At 35.3% G+C, this 17,685-nt stretch overlaps 1 protein-coding gene across 8 annotated transcripts in view; it reads right to left on the bottom strand.

Moving 5' to 3' along the window:
• Window positions 1-17,685, bottom strand: part of LOC106458387 (RNA-binding motif, single-stranded-interacting protein 1-like) — a 133,749-nt gene that overhangs the window by 49,255 nt on the left and 66,809 nt on the right. For all 8 annotated transcript variants that reach the window (XM_022380810.1, XM_022380473.1, XM_013917931.2 and 5 more), the window contains one exon: window positions 12,909-13,049. In XM_022380810.1, coding sequence (XP_022236518.1) covers window positions 12,909-13,049 — 141 coding nt within the window. The remainder of the gene's footprint in view (window positions 1-12,908; window positions 13,050-17,685) is intronic.

Genomic DNA, 17,685 nt, shown 5'->3' with positions numbered 1-17,685 from the left:
AATATGGAACACATGATCGATAAACTTAGTGTAACATGCACTTAATTCTCCATATGTGACGGCAAATTTAAACTGATTAATTTATCATCACATTTCTTAGGATACGGAACACATGATCGATAAACTTAGTGTAACATGCACTTGATTCTCTATGTGATGCATATGATCATTACAATTCAAATAAATCTGAACGTGTTTTGCAATCTGCTAACTACATTTAGTGAATAATGGAGACTAGAAAAACGATTACAGTATTGTTCTTTTTCTTTATGAAACAGACAACGAGTAGAAGTGCTGTATTTAAGCACACGTTCCAATATAAGCAGTAAACAAACTGTGACGTTAGTAATACTCATTTAATTCCCCTCCTCTCTTTTCCTTGTATAATTCGATGTAATTTCCTACAGTGATTCCGTTAAGAGTAACCTTGACGGCTTATCGTCACCGAATTTCAAGGAAAAAAGTCAAGAAAACTGGTTTCAACAGGTTTGTATAAATAAGTTTTTAATTCTGTTCACAGGTGTATGCAAGTATATGTGTGTGTGTATGTACACACAAACACACATCCAGATACACACACAGTAAAAACGGTGAAGTTTATGAAACAAACTTTCCTTGTTATTCGTTCATAACAGATCTGGTTTCTAATTAGAAAGTATTGTGGGTGAAAAATAAATAATATAAAATGGGGAAACGCGGGAACAAATGAAAAAAGCGATGTACATATCTTTAACGTATGCCACTAGATCAGTCTATGTAATTAAAAATTATAATTGTAAAGTTTTTTACGGTAAATTTACTCAAGCTCTTGCAAGACAAGGACTATTAAGTTAATAAGAATAATAATGGCTATCTAAAATGTTGAACACGAAACTGAAAAACAATTAAACAGCATACGTTATAATCAATTAACTATGTTCTTCAAGAGCGCAGGCAAATCTAATTTTATACGTGTGTCTTGCAACATCGTGTCCAGGCTGATAACATCATAACCGAGTTTTATTCTTTACGGAAAGAACTGGTATATTCCACAAACTGGTTTGATCTTGGTCTCTCATTGTTACATTATTGGATTACCTCGATTATACCACATAGTTTGATCGAGGTTATTATGCAATTAACACAATACGGCTATATATATATAGTTCCTACGTTAATTTTACTTCGCTTGTCACAAGATAACTGTAATTTCAGTTAAGTGGCCAATATGCAAGATGAAAATAAAAATTACCCTCTTTCAGTGTAATGGTTTGAAATGTTCAAAATAAGATACTAACAAAAATAATAAAAAAAAAACTTCTGTATATGTTATATTCTACCTGGTTTGTGAACTATGTAATTATTTCAGTTTGTTTCAAATAAAAACTTTTTTTTTTAAGTTCGTAATTTACACATAAAACAAAGGCATCGCTTATCTTATTTTCTCAACGTCGCGGACAACGAACAAACCCTTAACTACCACCCTGGGGCTAAGTAGAGGGGGTAAGAATCTGGGCATTGCAAGATAATCATCCAACCCGACTTCCCGAGTACACTATATATTTTCACCTGAAAAATTACTTTCAAGCATAAACACCTGCGTCACTGCACCTGTAACGACGCACCAATAATTCGGATAGTCATACGTTGATCTAACATCAATCACATTAGCATGCGATAAACATTCAATTGTATAATGAACTTAGACTTTACGTTTAAAACACCTTTATTTAACAGAATGACAATTTGCATTATACGAAGAAACTAACTTACCAGTAGCTGGAAATTAACTTCTATTTACAACCAAACCGTAACGCTGTTCTCTAACCACGTACGAATACAGAAAAAGGTTTTATTATCTGTATTCAAAAATAATAGATGAACGTTCGTATAGTGTCTCAGTCATGCAGAACAAACACTTCCTGACACGAAGAAAAACGTTATCAAAACACGTGTGCATGTGCACTCGCATTCGACTGCAAAGACGGAAACATGTCCTCGAACATGTGAATTAGAATACACGAGGGTGTCTATTTTACAGGTGTTATCTAGAAACAACATCGCATAACTTCGTAAGAGAATATCACTGTTTTACTATGTTTATGTGGATCACTCGACTCACCCATACAGAAATAGTAATATTCCAGCACATGCGCGTCAAAATCTATTTCTTCTCGCTCTATTCTATAATATAGGTAACATAACATTCAAATTTTCCAATCAGCAGCTTTAAAACCCAAGCGACACAAGCTCTCTAGGGCTAAATGAAAAATGTGAATGCGTTGCTTATTGTGCAATCAATATCAGCATCAGTATAGTATTTTTCACCTAAAAAACACGAGTGTATAACAACTTTCAGCGAGAAAACAATTTCAACAATTATATATATAAAACTATACATTTAAGATTTGAGAACAAGTGGCAAACTGAATATAAAAGTAACTGGCCAAAAACGGCTAAAATTAATCGTGCACTTTAATGCAATGGCATTAATTCGGCATCATCAAATAAGTAATTGATTCTTGCGGCATTATATATACACCGGTCTTATGCAGTATTTAATACGTATTGCGAAAATTTTGTCCTTACAATGTAAAATTAAGTTTTTAGTTATTAAATATTCTAGTTAGTGTTTCTAGTTAGACATTATCAACCCTTAAATTACCAAATTGTCTTTGTACCGATCCATATCGGTGGGCTCCACATATTACATCATATTGAACGATTTTATGTTTTTACCTATTACAACACTTAGTGCCAACTTCGAACTGACCAAAAGTGTGGAGTAAAAACATTCATTTTCTATGTAAAATACATGGGGGATTCTAGAAGGATTTATTTAGTGGGATTAATCACAATATCTAGAGTATTTTTGTTACCATTTCCTTATGATTCATATGTAACAAGAGATTCTTCAACCAACAAAGTCATGGACCCACAAGCAATTTGGTGCACACACTGCTAATAAAAACGTGATGGTAATTCTAGGGTTAAGGAGTGACATTAAAGTAGGCCTCCTACTGTATTTTTCTGACCTAAAGTAATCTTTCGCAAACTAAGCTGACCTTAATATCTTAAGCTTTGAAGAGTAAAAGTCTTTATATTTTGGGGATAAAATGTCCACTTACAGTTATCTTAAACGTTATGGAGTTAATAAGTTATAATAGTTTAATTATAAACAAACAAGTCAGAAGAAAAGTGATCCGTATAATAAATGCATTCAATAATTTATCTTTATTCTCTATCAAACTCGTGGGCATTTGTTTAAGCATAACTGCATCGAACAGCAACTGAAAAACAAAGTAAAAAGTAAGTAGAACCTCTTTCTCACGTGCACACTGATACAGGTCTTTATAATAGTAATAACCATTTCATGCACTCGGTCATATTTCGTTTCTATGGTTTGTTTAATGGTTTTCTCAAGATATAATACCAGGCTAAATACATTTTGTTCAGAAAATTGCAGATATAAAGATCAAAATAAAATATGATTTCTCAGGTTGAATTATGAGTAGAATACATAACTATTTTAGTAAGAAATATTCCCTGCGTTGATTTTTCTTTAATCTGTTAATAATGCATAATACACACATCTCTAAACATATAAATATACTGACTGTGGTAGCTTCCTCTTATACAAACCAAACCACTTACGTATAAGCTCTTCACTATTAGAACGGTTTCTATTGCGATTTAACTGTGTGGCCGTTTAAAATCGATTGAATTAGGTTGCCAAAAGTTCTCCAAGGTCCAATCGTACACATGTACAGACATACAAAATCAATTTATATTTTTACTTCGTTGTCAGAGGATATCTATCGTGATTCATGAATTCGGGTGTTTAAAGTCGGTAAAATTAGGCTGTTCAAAATTCTACAAGGTTGCTTGATATACATTACACATATACAGATGGACAAAATCATTTATATTTTTACACCATGTTCAGATTATAATCTCACATCACATCGGTGTGCGCGTATTTCTTAACTTAGTCAATTTAGTCAGCTCCATTTTTATCTGTATAATTTATCAATGCTGGACGGAAACACCCTAGAGAAGACAAGCTTTCTTGTCGAGTTTAATTACGATTTTGATGCCAGCCGCAGAGCTAATAAAGCCAGTCAGAATTATGTTTTAAAAACGACCAACGAAAATCATTTTAAAAGTCGGCAACCAAGATATCACGCAAGCTTCGCAAGGTCGCAGTGCTCAAGGGCTGGTACAAATTTTTATTTCTGTGATTATTCAGTGTTTTCAAGGATATAAACAATTAAAAGTAAATTTCACTAAATGAAGCGAAGTGACATATTTACGAAGTGCGACAATTTATTTTGATTTGAAGGTTATTTAGGAGTTTTACAGGTCGAACAATAGTTAGATCTTGTCTGGCACAACGACATTACCAACGTGTTTGCAGCAATAAGACCGACGGCTCGTTTTCACGTATAAATAAATCGAGACCTCTGAGGTAAGCACCTGTTTTACTGTTCTCTATTTTTAGAAGTGGAGTTGATGGCCGACTTTCTCCGTAATATTAACTGCGAGCCGCCCCTGCACAAGACAAACAATAATTTGCTATGCATTTCGATAATTTTACATTCTTAAATATATAATTTTTTTTTTAGCAAACAAGTATTTACCCAACGACACTGAATCTGTACTAAACGGATTTACAACGCTACAATCAGGGGTTCGATTCTCCTCGGTGGAGACAGCAAATAGCCCGATATAGCTTTGATATAATAAAACACACACACACACACACACAATCCATAGTAATAAGAGTGCTATTCCAGTCATGGCTTCCAGGACTAAAATGTTGCATGATGAAGCACGTAGAAATCAGTTTTAACTACTCAAGAATATTCACGCGAGAGAGATTGCGGAAGACCCCATGTTTCAGTTTCATATATATAAAATTCTAAAGAGGATACACGAAACAAGCACTGTCAATAATCGAAGTGGTCGAGGTACAAAATCTAAACTTTCCAAAAATGACGTTAAATATCCCAGAATGTGTTGTTTTTGTTTTACGACACGGGCGAAGGACGAGTACAGATCATGCCAACGACCATGCTGTAAATGCCACCTCGAGAACAGCAATATACACATTAGCAAGAGGTGGTAACTTCTCGAAACCTGCTGCTGCTGCGCAGACATAACCAAACCAATCATTAGCTGTGACAATCGTGGACAGTTTGTTTTGCTTGTTGTTGTTTTTTTTTTGGGGGGGGGGGGATGTACAAAACTACCCAAGGGCTATCTCTCTAATAGTTCCTAATTTCAAACTGACAGACAATACTTCCGAAGGCATCAAGCCAACATCACCCATCCCAAACTCTCTTCCACTTTAATCGAATAGTGGGATTTGACCGTCACTCTTCTAGCAACCTACGACTTAAAAGTGTAGAGAACGATTTCGTGGCAGCATGACGAGATCCATTCTGATGCTGCTACCCCATTAAATTAAGGAGAAAAACGGTATGATAGTCAATTTACACCTACAATAAATCATAAATTTGCTTTCAGCCAACAATATCCGTGATCTACATACAATTTATAACACTGGACTGTTGACAAATCCAGGTGCATTCTGATACATTACTTCAAGCCCACAACTTATCTTCCAGTAAATTAATGATTACAAGCGTAAAGCGAATGTGATGAAACAATATACTGACAGTAAAGAAACTGATGGAATACTCAAAACCAAGGCTTGCCCTACACAAAGTCCCGACATGAGCATTCTTGAGTATGTAAGGATTTATATAAAAAACGTAAAGGTCAAAGGTTACCAAACAACCTGCCAGCATTGTGGGAAGTAATAAAGGGCATTTGAAACAATATTTCACAATAGTACATTGATGAACTGTATGGCAGCATAAACACATGGTGTAATGCTCTGTGTAAAACAAAAGACTCACATAGAAAAATAATAGCGTATTATACAAGACATTTACTTTTCTTTTGTATTTTCTGCGATAATGCTTTGTAAAATTAATAACTTCACCATTTGGCTTCTGGTTGTTTTGGATATTCGCGTAAAACTAGGCAAGGGTTATCTGTGCTAGCCTCCCCAATTTTGAATTGATGGACTTGAGGGAAGGCAACTAACTAGTCAACAGAATCCACTGACAACTCTTGAGTTACTATAAACGAATACTGAGAATTGAAAGTCACCCTTATAACCTATCCCCGGCCTTAAAGTTCAGGCCGCAATTTTACAGTATCAAGAGGCGAACCATGAACCCTCGAATTCACAATCTGACCTACACCATCTGAAGAAAACTTGATTTGGTTTGATTATCATTCTTATAGTTCACATGATAACACTGCGCATTAAAAAAAAAAAGAATTCTGAAAGATATATTGAATAATTAATATATTATATAAGTTGTCCTCTATACATGGAACATATTTTTTGAGACTATCATTCGGTACATCCTTCTTTTTCCCTACACAATCTCCCCATTCTCATTCGAAACAATACTTTTACCTGGTGCCACACATTTTGAATAGAATTAGAATCAGAACTTTGAGATGGCCGTTTTATAATTATATATTGGAAGCTCTTTCTTTGGCCAGCAAATATTCACGTAGGCAGTAAATAATATTAACTTACTATCAGAGCATTTTTCCTACTCAGACCAAAACTAAAAACCAACCCAATAATGATTATAGCTAATTAAATACAATTTCAGTATGTTCTTACTTATAAAAATTAAAATGCACTGTTTCAACAGTTGGGTCATTATCTTACTGCAATTCACGATCAGGGTAATTCAAAAGTCGTCCACTTGGTACTATGTACAAACCAAGATGCTGTGGTACTTCTTATCCTTCATTATACATTAACTTTGACGATACCTTCCACTCTCACAGAAGAAAGCCACCTTACCACCCACACGTCTAACACTATATTCTACTACTTTGCTTAACCTTCTCACATTCACCTCTCTAAAGACATCCTAAAATCTCTAAAGAGCCCACCCTTTGGTTCACCAACTCATGGTACGTTTGCCCACAAATTTTGCCATTTTTGATATATCTTACAAATTTGAAATGCTTGACCCTGCTCATACATGGAATATTACGCTCTTATATGGCTGCAAGTTATCATAGTAAACCATTTCCTTGTAACCACCTTTAACCAGTTCTGTTGATTCTAACTTTATCCACATCCCATATTTATGCACATATTTCTGAGAACTTATTTAATCGATTGGGTTTTGAAATTCTTCGGATGATACCAGCCTCTCTTCTGGGTGTTTTCTTTGACACCCCTTCCTCTTACTTGACTTTCAACTCGTATTTGCAGCAAAATACTAACTGTTCTGTGAAACGTGTGCTTTCGCAATTGTAGGTTTCTGCGCAATACATACCGCTAAGTTTTCATTATGTAAACAATAATTCGAGTTCACTTTTAAGTACTTAAATCTTCTTCTTCTTTTTGTTATTCAATTTTGTTTATTATTTATTGAAACTTATAAAGTCTTTGGATGATCTTAACATTTTATTGGTTACTCACTACAATTAATTCAATTGGATAAAGATGGTTGGTAGTTCAAAACGCGTGAAAAGCATCATTATGAAAACGCATCAATGGATCAAGAATTTTCAAACCACATTAAATGGAATAATAATTGATATGCAATTACGTAGTGACCATATTTAAAAGCGAGTGTTTTAAATTTAAGTTAAAAATAAAACGTTGATAGATCACATCGAAAGAAACAGTGTTATCTTCGATAAAGAGTGGGCCCAGGGGACAGTTCCCCAGCTAAGAACATTAACAAGGAGAGCCCCTAGCTATACGGAACAAGAGTCCAAGGGGAGCCGAAACAATATTATAGGATAATTGAACGTTTGTAGAGGAATTATAATGAGAAGCATATGATTATAGGCGAAAACTGGTCTTCACCGGGCAAGATTTTAATTGCTGTTAACAAACTATCCATATGATGTGGATCTAGGAGCAATGGGCGTGACGAACCTTTTACCTTGTCGCGCAAAATCGTCCGAGGTCGTACGACTTTAGCTGTCGTCGAAACTGACAGTGGACTTTTTCTTCTCTAATATAAAATATATACTTAACATGATGCACTGGATACTTGGATTTTTTAAAGTTTTCATGAGGAAATGACCTAATGCGTTAAGTACTGATGGACTTTTATGCTGTTTTATAAATAAAAATCAAATAAGTATAGATGTCCATGACATAATTTGAAAGCAACTATCTTTGTGACCGTTTACACAGTCAAAATAATTTTTTAATTTCTAAAAATCTCGTCTAGGACATATGCCAAAATAAACTTTTATACAAATTCATTTTGTCACGATAAGAGTCTAAACAGTCAACCGTTTCCCAATATTTCGGATCTTTTTTTTCTTCTTTCTTATATACTCGGAGGTGGTGCGCACCTGAATGCTGGCTGGCTTGATCCGCATGCTCTCGGTACAGCTAAGAAACTGATGCGCAGAGCCACGCCCTAATGCTACAGTGTATTTCACTTCTCAATGTTTTATTACTGTGAAAATTACATACACGTATGAATAACAATATATCACAAGTATATGTACACTAAATACAATTGTGAAATGACAGAAAGAGAAAAACCTTCGCAACTGGAAGAAAATTACCTTTCCTGAAAGTTTCCCTTCTTATTAAAAAACAAACCAGATGAACAAAAGTATTGCAAATATATCTTATATCACCAAAATATCAAACAAGCATATGTCCGACATGATTTATGTATGCTTCTCGTAATTGTGGTAAGTATAATAAATGTAATATGTGGAAGAAAAAAAACTTTAATGATTAATTTCTAGTCAGTTAGTATTATAATGCGCAGAACTAAAATGTATTCATATTAACAAAAATGTAAAAATGCAATAATGAGGACTATATAACACAGGTAATCAAAGGGATGTATCACTTCTTCTCAGAACTAAGAAGTGAAAGCAAAGAATAATATGCCAACCATACTATATCCAGTGCCGAAGAGGCTCTTCGTCCAACACCAGGACTCATCAGGCCAGCTGGGATAATTACATGGTATTCTAATCAGAACATACATCGTTTCAAAGATCCACTCACAGCACACAAATTGTTTCGTAATTTTCTTAAACAATTCTTACTTTAATTAGATATCTTGACCAATTTATACATTAATAATGCCATTCATTCACCTAACTTTATCTTACCTTGTTTTGGTAAAAGTTACTGTAGGATACACTTTTTCGACTGGTTTCGCAGTACCCAATCCTACTTTGATAAGACTGCATTTTGAACAAACGTGAATCGTGTGACTCGCACGCAAGTTTAATTGAGTTTCGAAAAATCGCCTCAATAAATAGATATGTCTTAGTTAATCACAGTAAAATCGGCTAATAATTTAATTAACTGTTCTTAAATTCCACAACCAAAAGTAGGAGCAAGGTCGTTTACGAAAATTTTATATCCCTTTGCGATGAAGTACAAAAGCGATAAGTAAAACACGTATACTTATATAAACTTCGGGTTCTTTTATCAAGCAGTAAGGGACTTGAGTATCCGTATACCAGGTTCCGTGCTCCAGTAATTTCCCTTGACTTTAGATCCGGATATCTAAGTTGTGGCGGTTTTTTTCTTTCTTTTCTTCTTCTCTTACGAACGAACTACTACATAAGCATGTGAAGACATTTCACGTAATGGCCAACTAGACTGATGGGAGCACTATACAAGCAGACCGGCTAAGCTTGTATGTTCCCTCCTCCTTACTTGAAGCCCTCCCTCCCAGCCGCTCAGTTCCTTCAAAACTCAAGGTTGAGGAACTTTGGCTGTGCTATACACACGACATACAGCTTTTCTAGTAGTGAGGTCAGTCAGGTCTAACTTCCTGTGCCAGTCGATTCCAGCTCTATCCCTTCTACCACGTGACGTGCAAGCCGTTAAAATACCAATATCGACTTCGAAACAAGTGTCCCACTCCCTCATACTACTCCATCGCCATCTATTGACAGCGTAAAATTATCGGACCATTTTTATATCTGTGATTTTTTCATAATAATTTTTTTTTCAAATCAATAAATATCTTAAGAGTTTCTTATTATGAAAAGTAAATTGTGTTATCAGGATATTTTGCCCGTTTGTAAACAAACGACGAAGTACATTAAAAAAATGCTTTCTTGTATTCTCAATACATCGAATTACGTCAAATTAAGATGCTATATTCCCTACAATTTAAGCATTTTCTTCTCCATCAAACTCTTTGTTATATAATCGCAAAACTTCTCAGTGAGTTATCTGCGCACCGCAAGGATTAAACCTCAGTTTTTACATTATTAGACCTCAAATTTACCGTTGATGCCACCGGAAGAGAGTCTCAAACATAGTTACTACATTAGATATTTTCCTACATCTTTACATTATTTCACTGCATGTTTAAATAACTAGTACAAATAAATACCTACTCAATGAATCACTGTTTATTAGTGCTGCCATCTAGTAAACAAAATGTTAAGAAATATACTAACTGTAATGATTGCGTAAGGGTAAATATAACGCACTTCACGAGGTTAAAAATCCTTCATTACGACAAAAGAAATAAAAACAAACTATTTTCTGGTAAAAGAAAAGGTTACTGTTACACTTCTAGAAACATTGACAAAACAATGTTCTCACAAATTATTAAGTTTTGAAGCATGATACACCACTGGTAGCTTGCTTGATAGAAAATTTTAAAATATTGTCGCTTTATCCTGAAGCAAAGTTACGCAAATAGTTTTTAATCAGTTATGTACGCGGGACAACTTTCAAGTAACATAAGACAAGCGTTTTTTTGGGGGGAAGGAGGTTGCTAGGTGAGATTATGGGGACTACGAATTGCTTCTAGAACACATACGATAAAAAAGCCATAAGCAAACACGTCCTCTTTTATTTCTATTCAACTTGTCTTGTAACCACTTTTATGATATGAAACGAAACAGTGAATTCTAGCGTACTAACACTTAATAGCATATCACAATTAGTTTTGTTTTTACTGTAAAATCCTACAAGTTTCTGTGTTTCATTAATTTCAGAGCTAAAATCGTTTTCTCCTCAAATAATTCGCAGCAAGCAAAATGTGGAAGCAAGTGTTTCTTTTCGTAGTTGTTGACAATTTGTTTCACTTTGAGGGCATAAGAGCAGGAAGGCCACCCGTTCACTCCGTGTACGTCAGTTTTTAAAGACAAAACGCAATGATTAAAAATTATCCTCTGTAAAATGTATGGTTTGTGTGTTTTGAATTTCGCGCAAAGCTACACGAGGGCTATCTGCGCTAGCCGTCCGTAAATTAGCAGTAAAAGACTAGAAGGAAGGCCATCACCACTCACCGCCAACTCTTGGGCTACTCTTTTACCAACGAATAGTGGGATTGACCGTCACATTATAACGCCCCAATGGCTGAAAAGGCGAGCATGTTTGGTAGGACAGGGATTCGAACCCGCGACCCTAACCGAGCGCCCTAACCATCTGGCCATGCCAGACCAATATGTATGGAATACAAAAAAACAAAGTGTTTAAATCTCGATATTTATCTAATAGAATTGATTTCATATAATAAATTTGTTTGTAATTTAGCACAAAGCTACACAATGGGCTATCTCTGCTCTGCCCACCACGGGTATCGAAACCCGGTTTCTAGCATTGTAAGTCCGCAGACATACTGCTGTGCCACTGGAGGGCTCATATAATAAAAATATGATTTATCTTACATTTGAAAATATATAATGATTTTCTGTAGACTGCTACAGTCGTTACTTAAAGTGTCACCGGGGAAACGTGTAATTTAGTTATGGATTCATAAACTTTTTTTCCGAGGCCTATTAAGTTAATGAACTTTCATTAGGCACAGCGACCCACTGTTTAAGTATACATTATTCTATTGATGTTTAAAAATGTTGAATTATTACAAGATATATTCCAAGTTGAAGTTTATTTTGGTTTTATTGAATTTAAGAAGCGATGACAATCATCATCACGCTGCTGTATACTTTATATCTTCATACAGTGATTTATCCCTCAGTTACTCAAGTAACCTGTAAGTTTTAAAAGTTGACAACAGCGATATATAAAAAATGTTTAAATGGCAAAAACAAAAACTACTTAATGTTGAAGCGTTGTTAATGTGAGGATGTTTATTAATTACGCACGAAACACGATATTAGCCACTATTAAGATTTGTTTGTTTGAAGTTAAGCACAATGCTACACGATGGGCTATCTGTGCTCTACCCAACACGGGTATCGAAACCCGGTTTCCAGCGTTGCAAGTCCGCAGACATGCCGCTGTGCCACTGGGGGGGGGCGCTACTATTAAGAGTATGAATGCTGGTATCCAGGCTACTTAAGGAACGAAATTTCCATCAGAACAAGTAATTGAAAATAACTTCAACTTTGTACGGAACTCTCACTGCAACCATTGATGAATACCTATCTGTAATTTTAACATTACTTAATATTAACTTCTATAATAAACACAGATATATCAGACGTATGGACGATAAAACCTCTTCCAATTACCACTGCAATGGATTTAAATAACATTTTGAATCCTGTACGATAATTTTTAGCATTCACGTCCCAAAGCACAAGATGCTTGGCAACTTTTTCATATTGTTAAAAAAACGTAACATTCATTAGAAAACTATTGCATTACGCGAGTTTAGCAAAACGACTAGTAAGCAAATTAAATTTCAACTAATTTAAATGACCAGTATCAAAAATCTACAGCTTGTATCGAACAGCAAGTTGTTCTATACGAATACCTAACAATGTAATTTCTTTTTACGAGTGTTAAAAGTACTTACTGGTGTACTTTTCATCTCAGGCGCCTAAAAAAATCCATCTTAAAACACAAAAAATCATGTAATAATATATATGCACGCACACACACACACAAAACTTACGTTCTGATGAGGGTAGGTTCCATATGCCGGTGGCACCAGAGGAGTGGGATATCGACCTGAAAGGTAAGGTCTAAAGGGAGGAGGACCTGAAAGACCAGTGGCTGACCAACCACGAGGCTTGGCACTGTAAGATGGGCGTGGCTGTAGAAACAAACACAAAAAGTAAAAATTTATTTCGCTTCTCTTTTGTTGTTGTAATTTCTGAAACTAAAATAAATTAGCAGTCACACTCAGAATAAAATGTAAAAAGGCAACAAATTATGATTACTTTTAGCTTTTTTTGTAATTTCTTCGATTGATAATAAGCATAAATCTAATTCCTGTTTAACAGAATTGCCAATCCAAATGGAAACTCGTAAAAAAATTATCTCAATTCAGAACAAGGTGTTTTTAGCAAGGCTTGCAGTCACTATTGGTCACTATCATTCCAATGGGTCAGAATAACCTAAAAACTGGTTTAAATGAACACACAGAAATTACACTTTTTTTTTACCTTCATAAACAACATATTTGAGCTCTGTTTACTGAAATACAAAAGTATGAGAACGGTATGAGACACCGATCTACCCGCTAAAAATAGACATTTATCAAGGCCGGGTACTTGGGTTGCATCCCTTGATAACAGAAGTTAACATTAATATAACAAAGAGTTTCGTATTTTAAGAACCGATCGTACAACAATTCACTGCTTTTATACCATTTTTATCGTCATTTCACGTGCTGCGATAACATACAGGTGAACTCAACATATATATCAGAAACTCTGAATTATGGTGTCATCACTTCTTTTTATTCTTAGCTTATCTGCATTAGTTTCCGAAAATCCATAATACTGTTACCACCAACACCGAAGAGAGAAACAAAGTAGATGGCAACAATTTTTCACAATAGAAAACTAAAATATATTTATAACGAAGTCTACACAAAATCTTCACAAATGAGTCTTCCTATGCTATTGTTTTATAATTTATACAAAATCACTCTTTTCGAGGGGGAACAAAAAAAGAAAAGAAAGAAAAACAAAACATGAATATTGTTAATATCGGCTATGGGGCATATATCTTTTATTTAGTTTCGCAGCTCCATCAGATTGGACTTGCTTTTCCCAAAATTAAACTCAGTAATTTGGAAAAGAAATATAACTGAGCGATTCCGCGTGCAGGAAGTACAAATTATTGATAAAAATTGAAAAAACAAAATAAAAAAAAACACATTTTTTAACCAATCAGATAGAACGTATCAAACGTTTTCGGCGTGTTGCACTTTTGTAGACCAATCACATACAGCGTACTAAAACCCTGCGATGACAACAAAGCTTTATAAACATTGAAATTCACGATTAGCGTTAAATGACATGCCTTGCTCATATTCTGGGAATTTCAGGTGAAATCAAACTCTTTGAAGAACAAATGTGGCGAAAATTCTTAAGAAGTGTACATGTGTAGCAAGACTTGACCGGGTTTAGGCTGAAATTGAAAGGAATTTCACAGGAAACTTTGGCGAAGTTGTCGATAACAAAACGACAACTGGTGAACTTAATGTTAGGCCTAGCCTATGCGTACCTAACTTAAGCGATGAAGGTCAGTTACCATAAGCGATGCTTCCACTTCATATTCTAACTCTTTTTCTGGAAATTAATTGAAATGTTATTCAAAGCACTGCAGTATTCAAGTGTACAGGCGGAAATTGCAATGTATTGCAGTCAAAATGCTTCTTCAGGGTTGAATTTCACAAAAGGTTTCCAAAGATGAATTCTTTCATTTTGTTCCAGATGCAGAATTGCCAAGAAGACCCCCTGACTCTGAGCCTGTTGCTAAGAGGTTCAAGTACAGGGGTTGACCAAAGATACCAGTCAATACGTAGTCATGTTCTGCCCCAGATATGTGTAATTTGTCGGTGTGACAATTGCACAACTGACAATTTCAACCGAAAAGGACGCAGAGAGCATTTGGTGTAGTGTGAATTTGTTGACTGTTACTTGAGGGTGCAAGACTCAGACAAGATCGCAATATACTAGTTCATATAGAAAATCAAGACTATATCGCCAAGGGGATGAGATATTACTCTACCTGCCACAAAGGTTACACTCGCTTCCTCTCTAAGCATCGGCCTATACAAGAGGAAAGACAAGGAAATACTCCGTCTCAACAGTCTAAAGAAACTCTTTGATAAATATGTGTATCAATGCGAAAGTAATGAGTCTATTGCACATAACACCTGGAACCCGAAGAAACGTCTGCATGTCAAGTACCCACAGTTAAAAGTTTCTGAAACCGAACAGGATAAATGAGAGCAAATATGCGTTTGTCAACAATCTATCTGCAGAAGAGATTGTCCAGGACTCTACAGTTTTAAGAGATTTCACATCAGCATTTCGAACTGATGATACTGACACAACGGATAGTGAAGACATAGTCACAACTCAACTATGCACATCAACTAGACAGTCACTAACAAGAAAAGACAGAATCCGTACCTGAACATCATGCAATGGGGAATACTTTGAGGGAACGCTTTAGTAGCCGTGCTTTGAAATATTGTTAACATACACCTTTGTGTGTGTGGTGGGGGGGGGGGCGCACATATTAGGGGTAGGTCAAGAGAGTTTGGGGGTCCTGCCTCTTAAAAACTCTGTGAAGAGCACTGGTAATGAACTGACTTTTACCCGATGAATGTCACGGTTGAATTAACGAGAAGCTGTGAAAGTTTGTAGATTTTATCCTAACAAAGAAATAATTTGTTGAAAAAATGCTCATCATAATTGTTCCAACAGTAGTGCATGAAGATGAAGTTATACTTCACTGTGGTGGGCATAATTGATATTTGTCTATTCATCAACAGAGATAACACAATTAAAACCTCACTCAGAATAAGCCAAGTCGCCTTACCCCCTCCTGTCAGCGACTCTTGTTGAACAAAGGCCCCTCTCTATGTTGCCTTCTTATGGAGTAATATGATATGAGAAATGGTACTGCCAAGAGGAAAGATTATGTGAATATTATAGGACTTGCATGTGCCCCAGCCCTTCTCATTATCCTCAACATCTTTCTGTACCCTCCATCCCTAGATACTTTTAAAATCACGCAGTAACACAAATGAGGCAGTATTAAGCAGTTTCTTATGGAGATGCAATAAGCCCTTTATCATATTTCATTTTGCAATGAGTTTAACACTGTGTTGTGAATAGGCCCTACACTATGAGAGGCTGTTTACTCAAAAAAGTCATTTAAAACATAAATGGTCATATTTCATCAATGTGCAATATTTGAAGACATACTTAGTCCACATTATGTGTGAATTTATTTCCAAATGTCATAATGGTCTAGGAACATAGCACACACACCATCTCTCCTGCCTATATTACCATGAAGAAGGGTGTACCTCATGCTGATGCAGTACAACCATCACTGAGAGGTCTAGGAAACCCTGGCCATCCAAAAAAAGTGTGGTTGTGATGAAACACCTGAAAGTGCTTGCAACAGGAGAGCTCCGGGTTGTAATTGAGCTTCTGTTGATGCAGGCGTCACTTAAGTTTGTTCAGGTTCCTCCTCTCCTGTAAACTTTTCGAAATTACAACTTCAAACTCGGTCACTACAGAAAATGTCTTCATTAAGATGTGAATGTTTCTAATGCATATACGATGTAGTATAATTTCACTTCACAGATTTTCAGTAACTTATACGCCAGGATAACCTCACGATCTGAACCTGTCATATTGTGATATGAATGTCTTCCCACGCAGCTGTCACAGATAGTCCTCTCAAACAGTGATATTTCTTCAGGTCCTTCTTTTTTAAGCCTTGAACTTGACCCAATAGACAGTTCAGCCCTCTTCTGGATCAAAATGGCAGTACAATTGAGATGCGACTGCGTCCCAGACTAAACTATGTATGCTCCGAAAACTCGTACGTGTGAAAAATGTTGAAAAATCTTGGTGAAAGCAAAATATTAGCCTATCTAAACTGTACAAGAAAAAAAACACTGAGTGTTCTTGATGTAACATTCACACCTGTATTTATAGGACAAATTTAAATATGGACAAAAATGTGAAAACAGACAAAAGTTTGTCACAATTCTAAATAATGAACGGAGAATGTATTATAACACTAATGAAAACTAGGGTAGTTACTGTGCTAACGTGTGTGTGTGTGTGTATACAAAATTAAGATGTGATGTTGAATAAAACTCAGTTTTATGTTTTTGAAATATTATGGGATACTAAGTTTGAAAAAACTGCCAAAAAATGTTGGAGTAATTTAACAATCACATCAAGAACTAGCGTCGTGTCCAGCTTTTAACATCTCACGATAAAATAATGCGTGAAATAAACAGTCTAGGCATCACGGTTGTAAGTCCACTTTCTACATATTACTTTCAACATTTAAAACGGATAATAAGTAAATTCTGCGCATTTAGTTTTTCTAAAACTGTCGGGACTTGGTAAAAAGAAAAACGTCCATCCTTGTGTAGTAGAGAAATGGACACACTATCATTACAAACCATTAGTTGAATCCAATATTATTTGAAAAGTACGAACACAAAACCAATGTCAGTCTAAACATATCGAACTCTGATGTGAATTGTTTGTCACCATTTTTCTATATTCGACCGCAGGAACTATAAAAATTTTATCATAATATACAACTTTCTAAGGCTTCAGTTATTGTAAACAGCTGAAACCTTTACAAGTGTATAGGAATCACTAAAAAAGATAAACTATTAATTCATTAATCTTTTCACTATCAGTTGGATTTTTGAAGAATTCTATTCTACCGAT

This window comes from Limulus polyphemus, unplaced genomic scaffold (genome assembly GCF_000517525.1).
Source record: "Limulus polyphemus unplaced genomic scaffold, Limulus_polyphemus-2.1.2 Scaffold0, whole genome shotgun sequence".
Lineage (NCBI taxonomy): Eukaryota > Metazoa > Arthropoda > Merostomata > Xiphosura > Limulidae > Limulus > Limulus polyphemus.
Note: the sequence above shows the minus strand (reverse complement) of the source record. Positions and strands in the feature narration are given on the sequence as shown.